This window comes from Bemisia tabaci, chromosome 7, assembly GCF_918797505.1.
Source record: "Bemisia tabaci chromosome 7, PGI_BMITA_v3".
Lineage (NCBI taxonomy): Eukaryota > Metazoa > Arthropoda > Insecta > Hemiptera > Aleyrodidae > Bemisia > Bemisia tabaci.
The window spans coordinates 28,947,273-28,967,272 of NC_092799.1; the positions used below are offsets into that span (position 1 = coordinate 28,947,273).

The 20,000-nt window shown below is 44.1% G+C and overlaps 2 protein-coding genes across 3 annotated transcripts in view; both read left to right on the forward strand.

Annotated features, from left to right (window-relative positions):
- LOC140224989 (venom protease-like) overlaps positions 1-20,000 on the forward strand; it is a 140,546-nt gene that overhangs the window by 14,299 nt on the left and 106,247 nt on the right. The gene's annotated exons all lie outside the window — the stretch shown is intronic.
- Positions 1,849-5,640, forward strand: LOC140225041 (uncharacterized). The gene is made up of 2 exons (XM_072302486.1): positions 1,849-2,330; positions 3,651-5,640. The coding sequence occupies exons 1-2, from the start codon at positions 1,849-1,851 to the stop codon at positions 5,638-5,640; spliced, it is 2,472 nt and encodes an 823-aa protein (XP_072158587.1).

A 20,000-nucleotide genomic window follows, 5' to 3' on the forward strand; every position in this document is an offset into this window, starting at 1 on the left:
CCCCTCGTTACCGCTCCCCTCATCGCCCCCTTCGTCGTCGTCGTCGTCGTCGTCCCGCTGTGCGGTCCCCGTGCTACATTTTCCAATTCAAGATCGCGCCACAGTTTCGCGGCTGCTGCTGCTCCGCGACCGGGTTTTGTCGACGACTCCTGCGGGCGACGCGCCGCATCCGCATTTCGCGGGGAGGTTTTGAACTGCTCCCGTCATCGTTTCACGAACGCTAACGGTAATGTGTCGACGGATTCGTGACCGGCAACTGGGATTGGTTGTTGCAATGTTCAGTTTGATGAATCAATTTTTTTTTTTGGAATCTATTGTTACCATTTCGAAACGTCCGCGTTTAATAACATCCACGTTTAAAAACATCCACGTTTACAAACGTCCACGTTTAAAAACGTCCACGTTTAAAAACGTCCACGTTTAATAACGTCCACGTTTAATAACGTCCACGTTTAATAACATCCGCGTTTAAAAACATCCACGATTAAAAAACGCCCGTGTTTAAAAACATCCACGTTTAAAATCGTCATCGTTTTATAACGTCATCGACATCAATGTTTTGTAACCTCGCTGTTATCGACCGCAAACATCGATGCCTTCTCCTTCTTCGAACTTGATATTGATACTCAAGTCATCAACGTTCCGGATAGAGAGGACTTCCTTATTCTTGAGGAGCAAGTCTTGGAAGTTTTTTTTGACGGTTATAGAGCATCCCAGACTTTTGGAGAGGTCTTTTTCCGAGAGCCGCTCTCCTCTCTCTGATATATAATGCTTTGCGAATGGCACTCTCGAGTCTGCACATTTTCCAGTACCGTTCATCCATTTTCTTAAGCCCCTGCTTCAGGAAGTAAATGATTTCGTGCTCGTCCGCGACACGTTCAAGATGATGGCAAAACCTTTCAATTGTGTCAAGCAACCCGTAGCACCCAACCGGATCGGAGCTGGGTTTGTGATTTAGTAATAACGTTGCTGGGAAAAGGAGTCGGGCAAACTTGTTCAACAACTCTGCTCGCATTCCTGGAATCCTATACGAGAGAATCTTGTAAACCGTGTGAATGTTGTCTATCGCTCGGATCGAATGCGATTTGAGGGTTGGAGGGTTCATACTTGACGTTTGAAATGATCGATCATACTTGCATGAAAATGTAGTTTTATGATACTACTACTACTACTACTACTATTATTAATACTACTACTACTACTTTTACTTTGAACTAAATTATGACTAAACAGTTTGTCCGAGTGTAACCGAGTTTGGTAATTGACAATATACTACTATATTAACTGTACAGTTTGTTTCCGCTCGGAATAGAAACTGAAGATTTGTCTCCGAGCGGGAAACTCGTCAGTCTCGGTTTTGATGACATTAGAAAACCTCGAACTAATAATAGTATAAAACCTCGAGACAGTTGTTCACTCTGAAATCTTTTCAAGGAACAGAATCTAACAAACGTAAAGATAGTGTAGATTTTCTGTTCTGACGAAATCAGAAAACCTCGAGCTTATAATAGTATTCACTTGTTCTCTCTGAAATCTTTTCAAGGAACAAAATCTAACAAGCGTAAAGATAGTGTAGATTTCCTTTTCTGACGAATTCGGAAAACTTAAAGCTTAAAATAGTATTCACTTGTTCTCTCTGAAATCTTTTCAAGGAACAAAATCTAACAAGCGTAAAGATAGTGTAGATTTTCTGTTCTGACGAAATCAGAAAACCTCGAGCTTATAATAGTATTCACTTGTTCACTCTGAAATCCTTCCAAGGAACAGAATCTAACAAGCGTAAAGATAGTGTAGATTTCCTTTTCTGACGAATTCGGAAAACTTAAAGCTTAAAATAGTATCTTTATCATGGCTGCTCAACAGAATGTTGATATCAGTGATGAATTTCACAGGGACGAACACATCAAAGACGTCTCATCACCTACCACCACCACCACCGCCGCCGACGAAGAGAATCAAGAATATTGTGACACATGCAAGATCTCGTACGTTCAAAGAGACAAACATGAAGAATCCGCAAGTCACATAAGAAAGTTGTTTGAGACGAAAAGACCGATAGTTCAAGTCGAGACTACTTGTCAAAGTAGATTGAAAACATTTTTCATCACGAACCTCCAACCGGAGATTCTGATCATCGATGACTATCTAACATCAGCTAAAGACCTCGTGATTGGAAAAATTAAAGAAGAACTCACCGATAAATCCCTCAAAATTAATATATTAGTTTACGCTGAATACGAGAAAGCTGACGATAAGAACAAGGAAGGAATACAATTGAAAAAGTTTAAGACCAAAAACGAAGCGATTTTCACATCAACGGATCTGAACGAGTATTATGAAAAATTCAGGGTCAAGATCAATAAAGAGTCATTCGATTTTCACATGAACGGATCCGGGTGGGTGCTGAAGAAGATACAGGGTATGGAGCTACGTGTCAACCGCTATTACGCTTTACATCGAGGAGGAACGTACGTCAAGGTGCCATTTTCAACGAAACATGTTGTTAACGTTAATAACGGTGCATTAAACGATTGTTTCCTTTACGCAATGTTGGTAAAGTTTCTCCCGAAGAATTGGAAGCATAAACAACGCCTGGGACAATATTTCGACCTGTTTGCTCGTTACGATTTCTCGGACATCCAATTCCCCACGAGCATAGATGACATTATCAAATTCGAGAAAAGGAACAATGTGTCAATCTCAGTCTTCGGGCTCCGTGAGACTTTGCTGTCCAACAACAAGAAAAAACATAAAATCTACCCCATTAAAGTTGCCGACCCGGAAAAAGAGGACCACACCGACCTACTATGTCTCCCCACCCCCACACCTTTCAGTTATCATTATTGTTATATTAGCAATTTTGAACAATTTGTAAGAAAACAATTGACAAAAAGTAAAAATCGTATCTATATCTGTAAGAAATGCTTTACGCACAAGTACTCTATGGAGCAATTGAACGATCACAAAATACTATGCTCGGCGGTGAGTAACGATGCATTCCTAGCTTCATTTCCAGACGACCAATACCTCAAGTTTAAAAATCACCATAAGCAAATAAAACATAATTATGTAATTTACGCAGACTTTGAAGCCTACTTAGAACGAATTCACGGTGACTCAACGCATCCACCGTCTGCGTATAGGCGACACATCTCAAATTCTTACGCTTACCTACTCGTCACGGAGGATCCTGAATTTAAAATGACCGAACCGAAACTTTACCGTGGCGAGGAGGCACATATCAAATTTCTGGATGACATAATCACTCTGGTAGAAAGAATTAGTAGGAGTTACAATGACAAAGAGTGTAAAATACTAATGACTAAAGAAGATCGGGCCACCTTTGAAGCTGCGACCAAGTGTGGACATTGCGAGGTGGATTTCTCACAGCCAGGTATTGTAAAAGTGCGGGATCATGACCATCAAAAGAGAGCGGGAGGGAAAACAAGGTCCAATTATCGAAAGGCGCTGTGTTCAAATTGCAACCTAATTTTCAGACACGAGAAATGTGTGAGAGTCATCCTCCACAACGGATCCAGGTACGATTTTCACGAGATAGTGCTGGCTATGAACAAGTTCCCTCATCGCGTCGAAATTATACCGCACACGGAGGAAAATTACATCAGCATGACTGTCCATCTGGGTAACAGGTTTTCGATCAAGTTCATCGACTCGTTCCGCTTCCTCCCCGCATCGTTGGATAAATTGACGCAAACGATCCCGCGCGAATCTTTCGTTCGCACGCGGAAGCTCACTCGCACACAGGAAGAGTTCGACATGGTTTGTCGGAAAGCTCCGTTCCCATACGATTACGTTGACGATCCGGCCAAGTTGAACGAGGCGCGTCCACCACCGCGAGAGGCCTTCTTCAACACCCTGACTCAAACGGACATCTCCGAAGAGGAATACGAACGGTTTCTCCAAGTGTGGCGAACTTTCAATTTCCGTAATCTCGGCGAGTATTCAGATTTCTATCTCCGCCTCGACGTGTGCCTCCTTAGCGATGTGTTCGAGGAGTTCCGCCGATTCGGGATGAAACATTACGGGTTAGACTGTGCCAACTACCTGACCCTACCCGGTTTCGCGTTCGACGCGTTTCTGAAAATGACCAATGCGAAGATCCAACTTTTCAAGGACATCGATATGGTGTTTATGATAATGAGCTCGATCCGAGGCGGCATAACACAGGTGGTGAAGCGTCACGCTGTGGCCAACAACCCGTTGGTACCGGAACAATTCCAACATGATAAACCCAACTCGTACATCCAGTACTTGGATGTCACAGCCCTCTACGCACACACCATGTCCAAACCTCTTCCGTACGATAAGTACAGTTGGGTCCCGGAAGGAGAAGAGTTGTTAACTCTAGCGCAGACTATTCCGAATCTTCCCGACGACGCTCCTTTCGGCTACATCCTCGATGTTGATTTACTGTACCCGGAACACCTCCACGATTTGCACAAGGACCTTCCGTTCTTGTGCAGAAACGAAGTTCCACCGACGGGAGTGGCAAAGTCATCGAAACTTTTAACAACCCTTGCCGATAAATCTCAATACGTCATCCATTATGTGATGTTAAAACAAGCGTTGCTGCATGGTTTAAAACTCGTCAGAATCAACCGGGCCATCAAATTCCGTCAGGCTCCGTTCTTGAAACCGTTCATCGAGCTGAACGCCCGGTTGAGACAGGAGGCGACAAATCCGTTCCACCAAACGCTCCTGAAACTATGCAGCAACGCTTGTTATGGAAAATTTATCGAAAACCCTCTGAAGCGGAAAAACATTAAATTGGGGACGAACAGTAAACAAATATTAAAAGCGATCTCACGGGTCGACTTCGTCGATCGAACCATCTTCGACGAAGAGTTGGTAGCCATACATTTGCGAAGAACTGAGGTCGTCATAGATAGACCGATGATCGTGGGCTTTTCTATCTTAGATCTAAGTAAAGTACATATGTATAAATTTCACTATGATCATATGCTCCAAAAATACGGCCCGGAAAAACTGCAACTGTTGTATATGGATACGGACTCGTTTATTTATGAGATAAATACGCACAACGTCTACGAGGATATGATGACCGATGCATCGAAATACGACACATCCGATTTCCCAGAAGGTCATCCGTGTCGCAGCGCGACGAACCGAAAAGTGATGGGAACGTTCAAAGACGAAACGGCGGGTCGACCCATCGCCGAGTTTGTCGCGCTGCGACCAAAAATGTATGCCTACCGATTCGCCGACGGTGAGGTTGAGAAACGAGCGAAAGGTGTTTCGACGGTAGCGTTAAGATCGCTAAACTTTGACAACTTCATGAGCGTTCTGAGGGATCCCGAATCGAGGATGAGCGATTCGATGCGAAGGATCGGATCACGCAAACATCAACTGTACTCGTTCGAAACAAGTAAAACAACACTGAGTGGACTGGACGATAAACGTTGTGTTATGGAGGACGGAGTGAACACTCTTCCTTGGGGTCATCGTGAGATCAAGGATCGTTGCAAGTTCGACGACGACGACGACGACGAATGTTCCGGAGCCGAGGCCCAGTTGAGAAAAATCCTGGCGCTTAAGCAGCCTCGTCAACATAGTACGAATGATTCTGGAGAACCATTGTTGAAGAAACCTCGAGTCTGAAAATAGTAAAGTGAAACTAACGATACGAGAAAATAGTGTATGTGTGCGTGCGAGGACGATGGCTTGTATCGATGTACAAGGTTTTTGGGACCAAGGTGAATTCATCGTGAAAGAGTTTGGTCTTGTGGATCTGGACTGTACTGAAACTGAAATCTATTTATTCAAACCTCCGTTCCCGAGCAGCAAGTTGAACGCCAAAGACGCTGTGACAAACAACTGGTTAACACGCAATCATCATCACTTGGAATGGGAAAGCGGGTTTCTCGAGTACGATGAATTCGCTTCAATACTGAATCGCATCGGGAACCGCTACGATGTGCTATATGTTAAAGGTGAACAAAAACGAAATTTAATCAATCGTTTCGTGCCGGATAAATGTATCGTTGTAAATTTGGACACTAAAGATTGTCCGTCTCTGCGACTAATGGCTCGTTGGTTGACGGCATCTACGTGCCCTTTAGTACATCCATTCTGCGCTATCGCGAACGCCTTGCGACTGCGTTTGTGGTTGATGGATTTCTCTTATCGGGGATTCATGCAGCAGCAGCAGCAGCAGCAGCAGAAAAATATAGTGGCAGACGAACAAAGGAATCACCCCGATAATAATACATATGAACAGGAGTGGTAGATGAAAAACTCAAATTGATCGAAGGTAATATAGCAGACGAATTGTCGAATTATCCGGACTTAATATAGCAGACAAATTGTCGAATTATCCGGAGTTAATATAGCGCACGAAAAGTGGAATCATCCGGTCTTAATATAGCAGACAAATTGTCGAATAGTTTCGGTCGAAATATATATATATATAGCACACGAAATTAACCTTACATAATATAGCAGACAAATTGTCGAATAGTTTCGGTCGAAATATATATAGCACACGAAAAGTGGAATCAACAACCACCGTCATGGATGTCTTCAACAATTCAATCTTGATCGTCAACGCTAAAGAGCTGACTGTAAACGCTCGCTACAAGATGAACAAACTCATCAAAATGCCATCCAAGTACGGTATAACCGTTGCTGCTGATATCGTCTTCGAGAATCATCATCGACTCCTCTTCCTACCTTCGCACATTGCGGACCGTTTGACGGACGAAGCAATTCAGGATATCAACGCTGGATCCTTCGATCTCATCTACGAAGGCCCGATCGGAAGAACACACAAATTCGCACTCGTTCCAAACACTGCAGCCTGAATCATTCTCTTCAAAATTATGTAAAGTTTGTAAAAAATTGTAAATGAATGAATGAAAAAAAAATGTATATACATATTTTTTTTTTATGAATTTTACTCAACATCAATCCAATTGTCGCACGGTTCCGTTCAGTAGCTCGTACGAATACTTTACAGGTGTGATCACGATCACCTGGGCTGTAGTGTTGGCCGGGAAATTCTCTTTTGCCACAACGGTTAACGTAATGTCCACCGGAGCTGTTTTTAGATCTTCACCTTGAACGCATTTGATGACGAAAATCGCGTGATCCTTGAACTTTTCAAACAACAAAGCTGGCTCGCAGAGCTTCTCACCTTTCCAGTAGTCTCTCATAAAATCGGTGTAGTTCAGATAGGCGTGATGATAATCGGTATTCGGGAAATCGTAGATCGTATCGATTTGAGGAAAGCGGCGCTCACCGATTTGAACGCTGACCGAGCGCACGTTTACGTGATCGAAGAGGGAGGAATCTTTCAGATGATTGTCCCGTCGATCCGTTTGAAAAACCAACACCACGAATTTGGGCTTGTGTCTGCTGGTTGTTCGTACGCTCCACTTGAATGTCTTGGTCGGGAAAATCCCCGGAATGTCGTGCGATTCCCAATTCATGTAACCGAAACTCATCTTATCGTTTTTCTTCATCTTGATCAGAATTTGTCTTTCCAGTTCCAACTGGAATTTGACGACCGCTATCTCCCAGTAGATTTCGATTATTTTCAATTTGATGGTGTACCCGTTCGCGGTCTCCGCATCGGTGATATAATATGCGTTCTTATCCGTACCACTGCGCACTAGGATCAACTCTTGCGAACATCTCACCAAAACGTCTTTGAAATGAACGGCGAACCCGCTCATCGAAGACAACGGTACGACAGCGCAGGTAGTTTGATCCGGCGTCGTGTAATCCCATTCCGTCCATGTATGAGCGGTATCCAAAACCCCGCCGCTTGCGAGTGCCGCGGTTTCCGCTCTGGTGTATGTGAGATAATTTTTCACGGTCGATGTCACTCCCAGAGACTGCATGCTATCGACTTCCGTCCCGTTCACTTTGTACTGCATACGGTCGAACAAGTGCAGGGGATGATTGTTAGCCAACTTGAATTTAGGTTTCGTAGCATCTGCGGCGGCTCCAGGATTTTTCTCGAGTTTCACTTCTATACGCATGAAGATCCTCGAATCTTGAGGCACGGTGATCAGACCGTGGGTATCGGGTGTGAACCGTATAGAATCGTTGTTTCCACGCCGTTCGTCGACCGGTCCGAAACGGATGTATTCGTATTCGACGATCTCTTGTCGCCAAGCTTCCATCCTTTTTAATTTGGAGTTTTCACCACGAATCCGAGTTGTGTGAGAGCCTTCTTGGAATATTCCGTCAACGGTTTCCTTTGCTGCTGTTGCTGCTGCTGCTGCTGCTGCTGACAGGTAGTCGGTGGTGGATTGTCAATACTATTATATGCGAGATATTTCTTTTGCTTCTGCTGCTGCTGTTGCTGCTCCTGACAACTATTCAATGGTGGTGGTGGAATACTATTATTATATGCAAGAGAAGTCAGGAACGTATCGTTGTTCTGGATCCTTCGTTTACCCATAATTTATCGGTCTTACGTGCAGTCGCACTGTCACTTCTTCACCGCCGAAATTGATAGCTCTTCCTTGTTGGTCTACTATATTTACGCGCATACGTTGGATTTTGTCTCCCAGAATGGGATAGTAATGGATCGTCGACGGTTGCTCTACCATTTTGAATCCGGGCTCGATATCGGGCGCGAACGCGTAAATGTGATGTCCGCGCACCCCGTTCACGTATCCACCGTCGGCAATGTTGCATTCGACGCATATCATGTTTACGGGTGAGATGTTGACGCGATAGTCGGCTTCGTGCCATACATCCGGTGACAAGAGACGGGGTGCGAATCCCAACACTTTACGGATATTACCGGGCCCACTGAAATCGATCCAATACTTGGATTTGATGCTGACCTTGAGCGTACCGTTGTTCGCTTTGAGTTTGATACTTTCCGCTCCGCCCAATTCTTCCTGCAAGTATTGTTCTATACCGTCGATCTCGTACGCTCCGATCGGGAACGAAATCCCTGAGAAATTTTTGTCGGGCTCTTCGGAGTAGATAAACAGTCGGTTTGTTTTGTCGATGTTCGGAATGGAATAGTAAGCGACGAAACCCGTGAGACCGATCTCGCAAGGTCCGAACAACTCGAGAGGTCTAGGCAGTGCAAACTCGAGCACGTTGCTTCTACCCGTCAACATGAACGTGTGACACCTTTTCTTCGTCTCCATGTTTTTTTCCCGAACACTATTTTATATCATGGGTTTGAACGAGCCATTCCAAACATCTTTTACCGCAGATGCTCGAATTGAAATTTTGTTCGCGATCGTAGTTGTATCCTATCGTCGTCGTTGTCGAGCTACCGCGTGAGCGTAGGATGTATCGCGTAATCTCGGCGGGTGGTGGTAGATCGCCGAAGCTGTCGTAGTACAGTGCGTTACCGTTCTCCAAAATCCGATACGCCGTCCAATGTGTACCCGGTCCATCGCTCCGATCCAGGTTGACGATACCGCACTCGGGACGTTTGGGTTTCTTGCTCGCCAATTCGTCCATCATGAACACACCGCGGAAATGCGGGATCCCGGTGGCAGCGATCCTCAACTCGACGTCCGTCATCGCTCGTCGCGGTAGCTCGCGGATCAGTTTAAATTCTTCCGGTACGGTCTCAAGTATAGTCCGTAACCTTTACGGTACGGTCGCAAGTACAATCCTTCACCGAGGTGAACATTCTTCTTCTTCGTCTGCGTCGATGCGTCAATGACCGTCTTGATCATTTTCGCTACCGGTGCGATGGTGCGCGCGGCTAGACCGATACTTGTCAGGAGATTTTTAACTCCGGCACCCGTCTTGGGGATAGCCAAGATCCGCTCCGCCGGTTTCTTCGTCTTATTCCTCTTCGTCTTCTTTTCCTTCTTGGGTTTGGGTTTCTTCGCGGCTGCTGCTGCTGCCACTTGTTTGCGTAGACCCATCCCGAGTTTGGCTTTGAGTTTCATCGCGTTCGTTACGGCGTACGCTGCCGCTCTTTCACCCAACGATGAATCGGACGCTTTGACACGTTCCCAAGCTCTGTCCGCAAGTATGAGATCGGCTTTGTTCCTCTCAGCGGTGTCTTTGGTCTGGCTGTAAGCGATGTCGTGAGATTTGCAGGCTTCGTCGAGCGGGTTTATGCCCGGATCTCCGCGTTTCAACCTTTCTGCGAGACGAGTGCCCGGTCCGCAGTACCGGTAGTCGCCCGGCAAGTGTAGTTCGAACGGTAGCGAATTTATCAACGAGTTTAACAGTCCACGTCCTCGCTTGCAAGTTGCTAATCTTCTCGGTGACATAGTCTGACGAAAATATGCATACTATTTATACGGAGAAGAAAAAGAACAAAATACCTGTCCGATAAAATAGGGAACGAATAATACGATGCGACTCGTCAAACAAAGAAAATCGCTTCGAGTTGAAAATCTCGACAAACGAAAAAATGAAAATCAACGACAACGACGACGACGACGACGACACAGCCAACTGCTACCCGACAGTATCCGATGCATCGTTTGCGGACCGTCCAATTGCGGTAAGACGAACGTGATGGTTTGCCTGTTACAACATCCGAACGGATTGAAATTCCGCAACGTGTACTTGTACTCCAAGACACCGTTCCAACCCAAGTACGAGGAACTTCGTCAGGTCTTTGACGGAATCGACGGTCTCGGATACAACGTCTATTCGGACACGGCCGAGATTGTTCCACCGAAAGATGCCGCATCGGATTCGGTCTTTATTTTCGACGATGTCGCTTGCGACAAACAGAACGCGATGCGCGATTACTTCAGTATGGGACGGCACAGCTTGGTCGACAGTTTCTATTTGTGTCAAACTTATTCTCGCATCCCGAAGCAATTGATCCGCGATAACGCAAACCTACTCGTAGTCTTCAAGCAGGACAACACCAACTTGCGTCACATCTATGACGATCACGTCAACACCGATTTCACGTTCGATGATTTCAAACGGATCTGCTCGTTGTGCTGGCACGATAAGTACGGCTTTTTAGTCATCGATAAAGATAGTAGTAAGAACGACGGAAGGTACCGGAAAGGTTTCGATACTTACGTACAGGATGATGGACGACTCATCGCTGGCGACGATCGCTCAGAAATACGGTAGTATCGAGAAAATCCGTCAGGGTATAAAACGGAAGTTAAATGCCATACGCACCGGAGAGGCGGACGCACAAGTGACGTTGAAGAAAGTTTTCAAACCGTTGACGGATCCGCTCGCGGAATTGCAGAAAACCGTGTCGTCGTCGTCGTCGTCGTCGACAACTCCCGCAATCACCGTTACTCCTGACGAGGAAAAGAAAACCAAGACCAGGAGGATCCTCTTCAACCCCACCACCACCACATCGAAAGTGAACGATAGTTTAATCTCTTCGTTTGGATCACGAAAAATTATGACTGACGATGATGATGATGATGATGATGATGAAAACTCACAGCTCGTTGAGCATGATGAAAACTCACAGGACATTGAGGAATCGTTCAAAGATGCAAACGATGACGACGACGACGACGACGACGATTCTCGAGAAACATCGATTATAACGACTGCCCCGCTCGTGCAATTCTATTTGAATGATCTGGCGAGACGTCCGAAAGATTCCGATACCGTGTACGGTGTTCGGAGAGCAGCCAACGGTAATTTGCTGATCGGTAACCGTACCGTCAAGTTCGATTCGGACGGACGATTAATCTTGGACGGTGACGAGGGAGAGGTGTTCGAACCGACACCCGGGTTCTTGGAACTCATCTTTAAGAGATTTCCGAGCGATTATACCGAGGACGATCGCGAGAAATTCCATCGAGTCGTTACGCTCACCAATTCGCACCGATATGATAATCATCCACGCGGTAAACCCAAGTCAAACCCTAGTCAAAAATACCGCGAGCTCATCAAACCTCTGTTTGCCAACACATCCACTCCGAGATCGGTCGGAAAGACACCGCGGCGGAACTACGGTAAAAAACCGAAGAAAGGCTCAGGTATGCGTGCGAAACGGGAACTCATCTATTGGGACGATCCTAACGAACTAGTTCAACGTCTCGTTCTCCTCGTGGGTTCCAAGCAAGCCGGTCACGACGATCACGATCGTGAAATTATGAGCATCGAAGAAGAGCTCCGGGAGGCGGATTATATTCACTAAATATATATAGTTTAGACACGATGAGTCACACCGACAGGTTCGGAAGATCGAAAGCCGTCTACGTCCGCAACGCGAGGCAAGGTCCCAAAGGTGACGGTTTCGTATTGGATGCAGACGGGAACTATCTCGTATCGAACAAACGGATCCGTCTACTCCAGGATCCCGAAGAGGATACCGATGCGGTGAACAAACAGTGGACGGTCTCGAAATGGACCGAAGCTATGAATTTAGGTCAGATTTGCATGGAGAAAATCGAACAATGTAAGGAGTCTGTTAAAAATATCGAATCGGAACTATCGCTGCAACAAAGGAATATGCAACGACTTGAAAACCGGATCAATCAATTGGACGGGAAGCCAGCTCAAGGAGGAAAGTAGTAGTAGCAGTCATGTCGACGGAGAAACGCGGGATCGTCGAGGAGTTGCATAAACCCGCACGACGGAATTATCCGCGTCGGAAAGTGCGGATTCTCGGAATGTTCGATTTGTGGCAAGCCGATCTCGTCGAGATGCAACCGTACGCCTCGGTCAACAAAGGACACAGATATCTTCTCACGGTCATCGACGCGTGCTCGAAAAAGGCGTGGGCCGAACCGCTCAAATCGAAAACGGCAACGGATGTCACTGCTGCCATGCAACGCGTGCTCAAAACTGCCGGAAAGTCACCGAAACATTTACAAGTCGACCAGGGATCAGAATTCTACAACTCCAAATGTCAAGCGTTGATGCAGCGGCACAAAATCAATATGTACAGCTCGTACTCGATCACCAAAGCCTCCATCGTCGAACGATTCAACAGAACACTCAAGACGAAGATGTGGAAAGAGTTCAGCGCGCAAGGATCCTTCAAATGGGTCGATCTGTTACCGAAACTCGTGCGCGAGTACAACGGTAGCGTTCATCGCAGCATCGGAATGAAACCAATCGACGTTACCGAAAAGGACGTGCCGATGATCCTGGCAAAGCTTCGCGGACCGCCACTGACTAAAACCGAAAAGCGACGTTTGGCCAGACGCAAACTCAAGGTCGGTGATCACGTCCGCATATCGCGACTCAAAGCCATGTTCGAGAAAGGATACACACCAAACTGGAGTACGGAAATTTTCAAGATCGTCAGCGTCAACCCGACCGTTCCGATCACCTACGATTTGAAAGACTCGCACGATCAGATCATCAAAGGGAAATTTTATCGCGAAGAACTCCAACCCACCAACTATAAGGATACGTTTCTCGTGGAGAAAGTTCTGCGTCGCAAGAAAAACCAGGCCTTCGTCAAATGGTTGGGTCTGGACGCGAGTCACAACAGTTGGATCGATAGCAAAGATTTCGTATAAATAGTATACATTCCGCAAGAGACATGATCGATCAAATACTTTTCATCACCCTCGTGGCGGCGGCGGCGGCGGTCGGAGCGATCGAAAACTCGACCGATGTAAATATCACGATGTCGGAAATCAAATGCGCACCCTCTACCTTGATGGAAGTTCCTCTATTCATCTTGAGCTTATTGGCGCTCTTTTTAACCATTCCGTACCTCTACTCCAAGTACCAATCATCCGACTGTAAATTCCGATTCACGAGAGCGTCCCGCGTTACGGAAACCCGGAACGTTGATGACTTGAGTGTCAATATCAAGTTCGAAGAAGGAGAAGGCACCAATGTTTACGGTCGATAACAGTGACGTTTTTAAACGGTAACAATAGATTCCAAAAAAAAAAATTGATTCATCAAACTGAACATTGCAACAACCAATCCCAGTTGCCGGTCACGAATCCGTCGACACATTACCGTTAGCGTTCGTGAAACGATGACGGGAGCAGTTCAAAACCTCCCCGCGAAATGCGGATGCGGCGCGTCGCCCGCAGGAGTCGTCGACAAAACCCGGTCGCGGAGCAGCAGCAGCCGCGAAACTGTGGCGCGATCTTGAATTGGAAAATGTAGCACGGGGACCGCACAGCGGGACGACGACGACGACGACGACGAAGGGGGCGATGAGGGGAGCGGTAACGAGGGGGTGACGACGAGGGGGGCGACGAGGGGGGCGACGAGGGGTGACGAGGGGAGCGGTGATGAGGGGTGCGCTCGTAAAATGCGCTGTTGCCTGAACCATCACCCGACGCTGTTACCTGAACCATCACCCGACGCTGTTGCCTGAACCATCACCCAACGTTGTAAAATGCGCTGTTGCCTGAACCATCACCCGACGCTGTTACCTGAACCATCACCCGACGCTGTTGCCTGAACCATCACCCAACGTTGTAAAATGCACTGTTGCCAAATCTTATCAATTAAATAAATCATTTAATTTTCTGCACCATCACACAACACTGTTGGATATTTATCAGATAATGTAGTGGGCTAAAGTCCCTATTTCTACCCTACTGACCAGGAGCATTAATTACGGGTACAGATGTATGTGCTTTAGGTTTGACAATAGACTTGCGCACGTCACCTCGATCCACCTGAAGTTCCTTTTTAATTTCTCCAACATCACCTTCTTCTTCTCCTCCTCCTTCATCTATGTCCTTCTCTTTCGTCAAATCTATGATAGCTTCTAACGGTTTTACGAGAGGTTCAAACCTTTTTTTAGCAGCAAAATCTTCTTCAAGTAGACCTCTTTTGAGTGTTTTATATTTGGAACGAATTGAGTCCGCAGCTTTTACAATTTCCTCCTTCAATCTCTTCTCCATGATTGAGGAGAACAACTTCATTCATAGACTTATATATTTATCAAAACCTTGCCTATATCTTCCTTTGTTACGCTCACTTTCTTTGTCAATGAGAAGGAATCCAAAAGGCTCTTTCCAACAAGAGGAGCAAATCTCTCGGAACTGAGCGTACGTCATATCTGTCACCACGTGGTCTGAGTAAACATGTTTCAAATTCATATCATCCATCTTGAAAAGTAAAATTATGTTTGAATTGTCTCGTATGAGCTGTTTGGGAATTCTAGAATATGTTTGTGCTAGGTAAAAGCAATCCACTAACATGTGTCTTCCCATAGAAAAAAATTCTTGAATCGGGCTTTGTTTCTCACTCATTATATCATCAAAAATGATGATTGAATTTTTTTCAACTTCTTCCGGTTTCAAAAATTTGTTTCTGAAGCGAAAAAAAGAAACACCATCAACCTTGTTTAGAATTTTATCCAATAGGTCATATTTTGGTTGGTGTAAAGACTTTGAGAAGAGGTAGACATTTTTAAACTTGAGACCATTCTTATCAACCAAGAGTGTTAGCATAACATTTGTTTTTCCACAATTGGATGGACCTACAATGAGGGCTCGTACCTGTGATGGCATCAAGGCTCCATGCTTTTTCATTTTCTTATGACATCCTCCTTCATATTCGAACTGCTTGACTTGCAGTTTTACCCTTTGTTTTTTAACCTTCATACTTGTGAATTACACCTGATAATGCTTGATATTCATAGACAGTGTCGTGGACAATGATACAATGAGCGGTTGTTTTAGGAGGGAAAGGAGCTCTAGCTTCGAAATCGAGACGCACATCAATACTACCTTGTTTTGGGCGGTCTTTCTGATGAGAACAGTCAATTACATAGAGAGGAGTGGCGTTTTTATACTCACTGAAAGTCATAACCGGAGCCGGGTCACGCATACCAGTGTAAGACTTTAGTAAATTTAAGTACATATGATAAAATAGGGCGTAATTTTTTGTTCCAAAATTTTGATCCAAATCTTCTTGTGGGAAAGACTCATTGTTCAACCATAGTTTAATGTTACGAAGATCACAATGATCAAATTCACTGCTACTTTTGGTTTTCACCCCGCTTCGACCTGTTTGGAGGAAAAAAATTACAAAGCGGGGACACTCAGTATGGGAAGAAGTTTTAATGGACCAAGAGTGTTTCAATGATGCTGGAAGAGAAGGAATTTGGTAATGGTCCCACGATCGGAACGTTAAATTAAGAGGTGTGTCTTTTTCAATGGTCTTCAGTAAAACAAGCCTATTCTTATCATCCACCGTTACGTGTGGTAGTTTAAACACAACTTTTTCCAGTTTCAAGTAAACCCCTTCTTCAACCACCGTTTGATGTAAAGCATCATCATCATTCCTGGCTCTGGTTAAAAGAATTTCTAATTTTGTGTTTACTAAAACTTGTGTAATATCATATCCCAACCCAAATAACACACTGAAAGGAAGGCGGACATTGAATTCTCCTGTATCAGAAGTTACACCAGAACCCAACGTCCAACCCATAGTTACAAGTTGTTTAGCTTCTCCATCAGTGTACGTGGTGAATATTTTGGGGATACATGTGAGTCCAGGATCTATAACACTTTCAACTGTGAGGTTATTGATCTTCAACTCTGCTCTTGAAAACAAATGAAGCACCCCACCATTAGTCAAGTTGGTATTTGCTGCGACACTGTCTACAGGAGCCCCTCCTGCAACTGTTGCCGGTGTCACCTTGCGAAGTTTACCAGTGATGAAAAAATAACCTTCATGTAAATGAGTTAGAGAATCCGATTGGTTAAGCGAAAAGTGAATGATGTCATTGTTTGACAAAGCTAACGGATTGCTGGGGTTAACGGTTTGTTCTTGGTACCGTGTGATGGACCCGTCGTAGATGGGTTTTTGGTGTATTTGAAGCAGTGCGTTCATTCTGAAGTTTATATCCAAGTTTCTTAAGGATAACCTTGCTTTGAGGAGTTAGTTCGCCACCAGTCCCTTCTTCACTAACAGTTGATGTGTCAACATGTCTCTTTATATAGTTTCTATCAAATATGAAACCCATACTGTTTCAAGTGCAGTCTTATAGTAACTGTCTCCCCCCTTAAGTTCAAGGGATTACCGTCCTGATCTGAAAGTTTGACGGTTATGTTATCAATTAATTTCGTATTCACGGGTAGGTAAATCACGTTTGCTGGGACTTCCACTATCTTATAACCAGGAGGAGTGGTTGCTGCGAACTGATGTAAAATGTGGCCAGATAATCCATTTAAATAGGATCCAGTGACAAGATTGCAATCTACCAAAATGGATGTTACCTTTGTAATTCTGACAGGAAATTGGGAATAATGCTTCTTTCCTGGAGTCAAAAGTGTTGAGCCAAAGCCGAGTAAGGGGGCAACAGTGTTAGGTTTCTTAAAATTAACTTCATATTTACAATCAAGCACACACTGAGAAGTTGGTATGTTTGCGGTCAAAGAAATAATATCATCCCCTAATTTAGATTTTAAAAATTGCTCTATTTGGTTGATTTCATAGCATCCAACAGGTATCTCAATTTCCTCCTCCACTCCATTATTTTTTTTCACACAAAAACGATTATTTTCAGTATCAATGTTGGGGAAGCTGTTAAATACCTCTAGATCAACTAAACCAATGTAGTGGCGTTCGGTTTCATTGAGTTTTACTGCAGGATACACGTCCTGTGTTAGGATAGAACTACTCCCACACAAAGTAAAGGACAACGACATTTTGGTTGACTGATGGTGAGTGAATGGAGAGATGTCTATGCTCGAGTCTCTTTTATTAGGAAAAGGAGGCTAAGTTTACCACAGTTACTTGCATCAAACTCTTGAATCTGATCGTTAGAGTACAACAGTTGGTTACCTTTGAAATATTTCTTAACTTCAGGTGGTGGTCTAAGTCCAAAAGAATCACTATAAACAACACGCTTATTTTTCTTAGAGTACGCAACCCAATGTGTCCCACTCCCCTCTGATGAATCTAGATTAATTATCCCACTTTCGTAACGGAGAGGATTCATGGTATCCAATTCATCTCTCATAAAGACGCCTCTAAAATGTGGAATTTTGAGTTTTTTAGCGTATTTTATCAGCTCCAAGTTAGTCATTGTCCTGTCTGGAAGTCAACAATCTGGGGAAGGGTAAGGCTTTAGATATAAACCATAACCTTTCTTGAAGTTCCCCAAAACTGCTTTTTTGTTGAGCCCTTGACCCTTCATCGCTCGGATAGTCTTCAAAAGCTCGTTAGCTGTCCCAGCCACTGAACCTATGTTAGAAAGACCAGTCAACAAGGGTATCAAATACTGTAAAATACCCCCCCTTTTTGGTAGTGGTATGACACGAGTGCCAAGTAGCGGTTGCCTTCTCCTCATTTTGAGAGATCCACCGTTTGACTTAATTCGCTTTATAGACGGACGTTTCTTTGTCACCGCTCGACTTCTACTTTTTTGCACACCTTTACCCTTTTTGGGTTTACTTACTCGTGAACGTTTTCCTTTCTTAATACCAGCTCCCATCGCAACTTTACCTTTCATAATGTTCGTTACGAGGTAAGCAGCCGCCTTTTCCCCCAAACTTGCGTCTTTGGATTTAACTCGCTCCCAAGCTTTGTCAATCAAAATTCGATCTGCTTTATGTCTACTTGTCAAATCTTTGCTTTGGTTGTAAGCAATGTCATGAACCTTACAAGCCTCATCAAGCCCATTGATACCTCGATCTCCTCGTGCCAACCTTTCTTCAAGAAAAGTCCCGGGCCCACAGTACCGGTAGTCAGGCCAATGAGCTTCAAAAGGTAATTTATTGATTAAAGAGTTTAGAATACCTTGACCTCTGATCCGTCTCTCTCGATTGCCAGACAACATTTGACTGTAATTGTTGTTTATCAATATATATATATATATATACAAGAATCCCCCATACACTTATCGAGGAGAAGAACTGGAGGAATTGTAAGACCTCACTCCTGGACTCTCCACCTCAATATATAGTTCTACGTTACTACCCACCAGAGCTTGTGGGGAACAATACTTTTACAACCATAAGAAGTAGTAAGGTAGGACCTTATATGGTGGTGTGAGTGCTGAGGATTATAAAAAAAAAAGTATGTAGGAAAAGACGTGAAAAATAATATCAAAGTTAGAGATAATACATTTTATTTAAATTCTATGGTTACAAGTGGTTAGGTATTAAGCGATACAAGTAAAAGTATGAATATAAGTATGTATGATTTTGTAGATGTGCAAACTACAGTGCGTTAAGAAGAGAACAGATTTCAACTTTTAGTTATTTATTTATTTTAATCTGAGTCGTCATCAGATGAGTACAGAGAGAGATCCGTGTCTGTTTTTTCTTTAAACGTCAAAACTTCATTAAATAAGAAAGTGTCCATCCCTTCCTCTACATCATGGTCTTTCTCCCAGTTCCACATTTCTTGGAACTTATGTCTTGTTCCAGCACATTCTTTTACAGCAAGCGTTACAAGCAAACTCACTTTTTTCAAGGTTTCAAAAGTGGATTTCTGAAAGATTAATTGAGATTTCTTTTTCTTTTCGAATATTTTTATGCTAGGGTTACCGTAATGGAATTCGAAAAGTATTTGAGTGTTGTCTAATTCCAGTAATTTTTGAGGTTTTTTCTTTTCTTCAAAGAAGGTGGAGATGCAAGCAAAATATTTCTTAAGTCTCTCCCATTCTGAAATTGTAAGCATAACACACTCTTGGGGGGAGGAGGTTTTAAACAGTAGAATACCTACTTTGAAATCATTTTTAGGATCGTTTCCTACTACAATTTGTTTGGTAGAATCCATTGTCAAGTCGTATACTCGCCGGTTCAGCAGTAGAGGTTTTTTTATGAACACGTTTTCCGATCCTACTTTCTTCGACACGTACGGTTTTCGTTTTTTTGAAGTCTCCCCCACCTCTTCAATTTCCCCTTTCCGCTTTTGTTGCCCCTTCGTTTGCATGCCTTTCAATTCCTCCTTAAGCTGTTCCATCTTTTTTAGTAAAGCTTCAGCCACTGTAACATAGAGAAAATAGGATCAACTTAGAGGAACCTACTCGGTACCACTTTCATCTGAAGGATATGTATCTAAAATCCACTCCCAGTCTTCACCCATCTTCTTTTTCATACGTAATACCTCTGTCATAACAAGAAAATATGCTCTGACCCTTG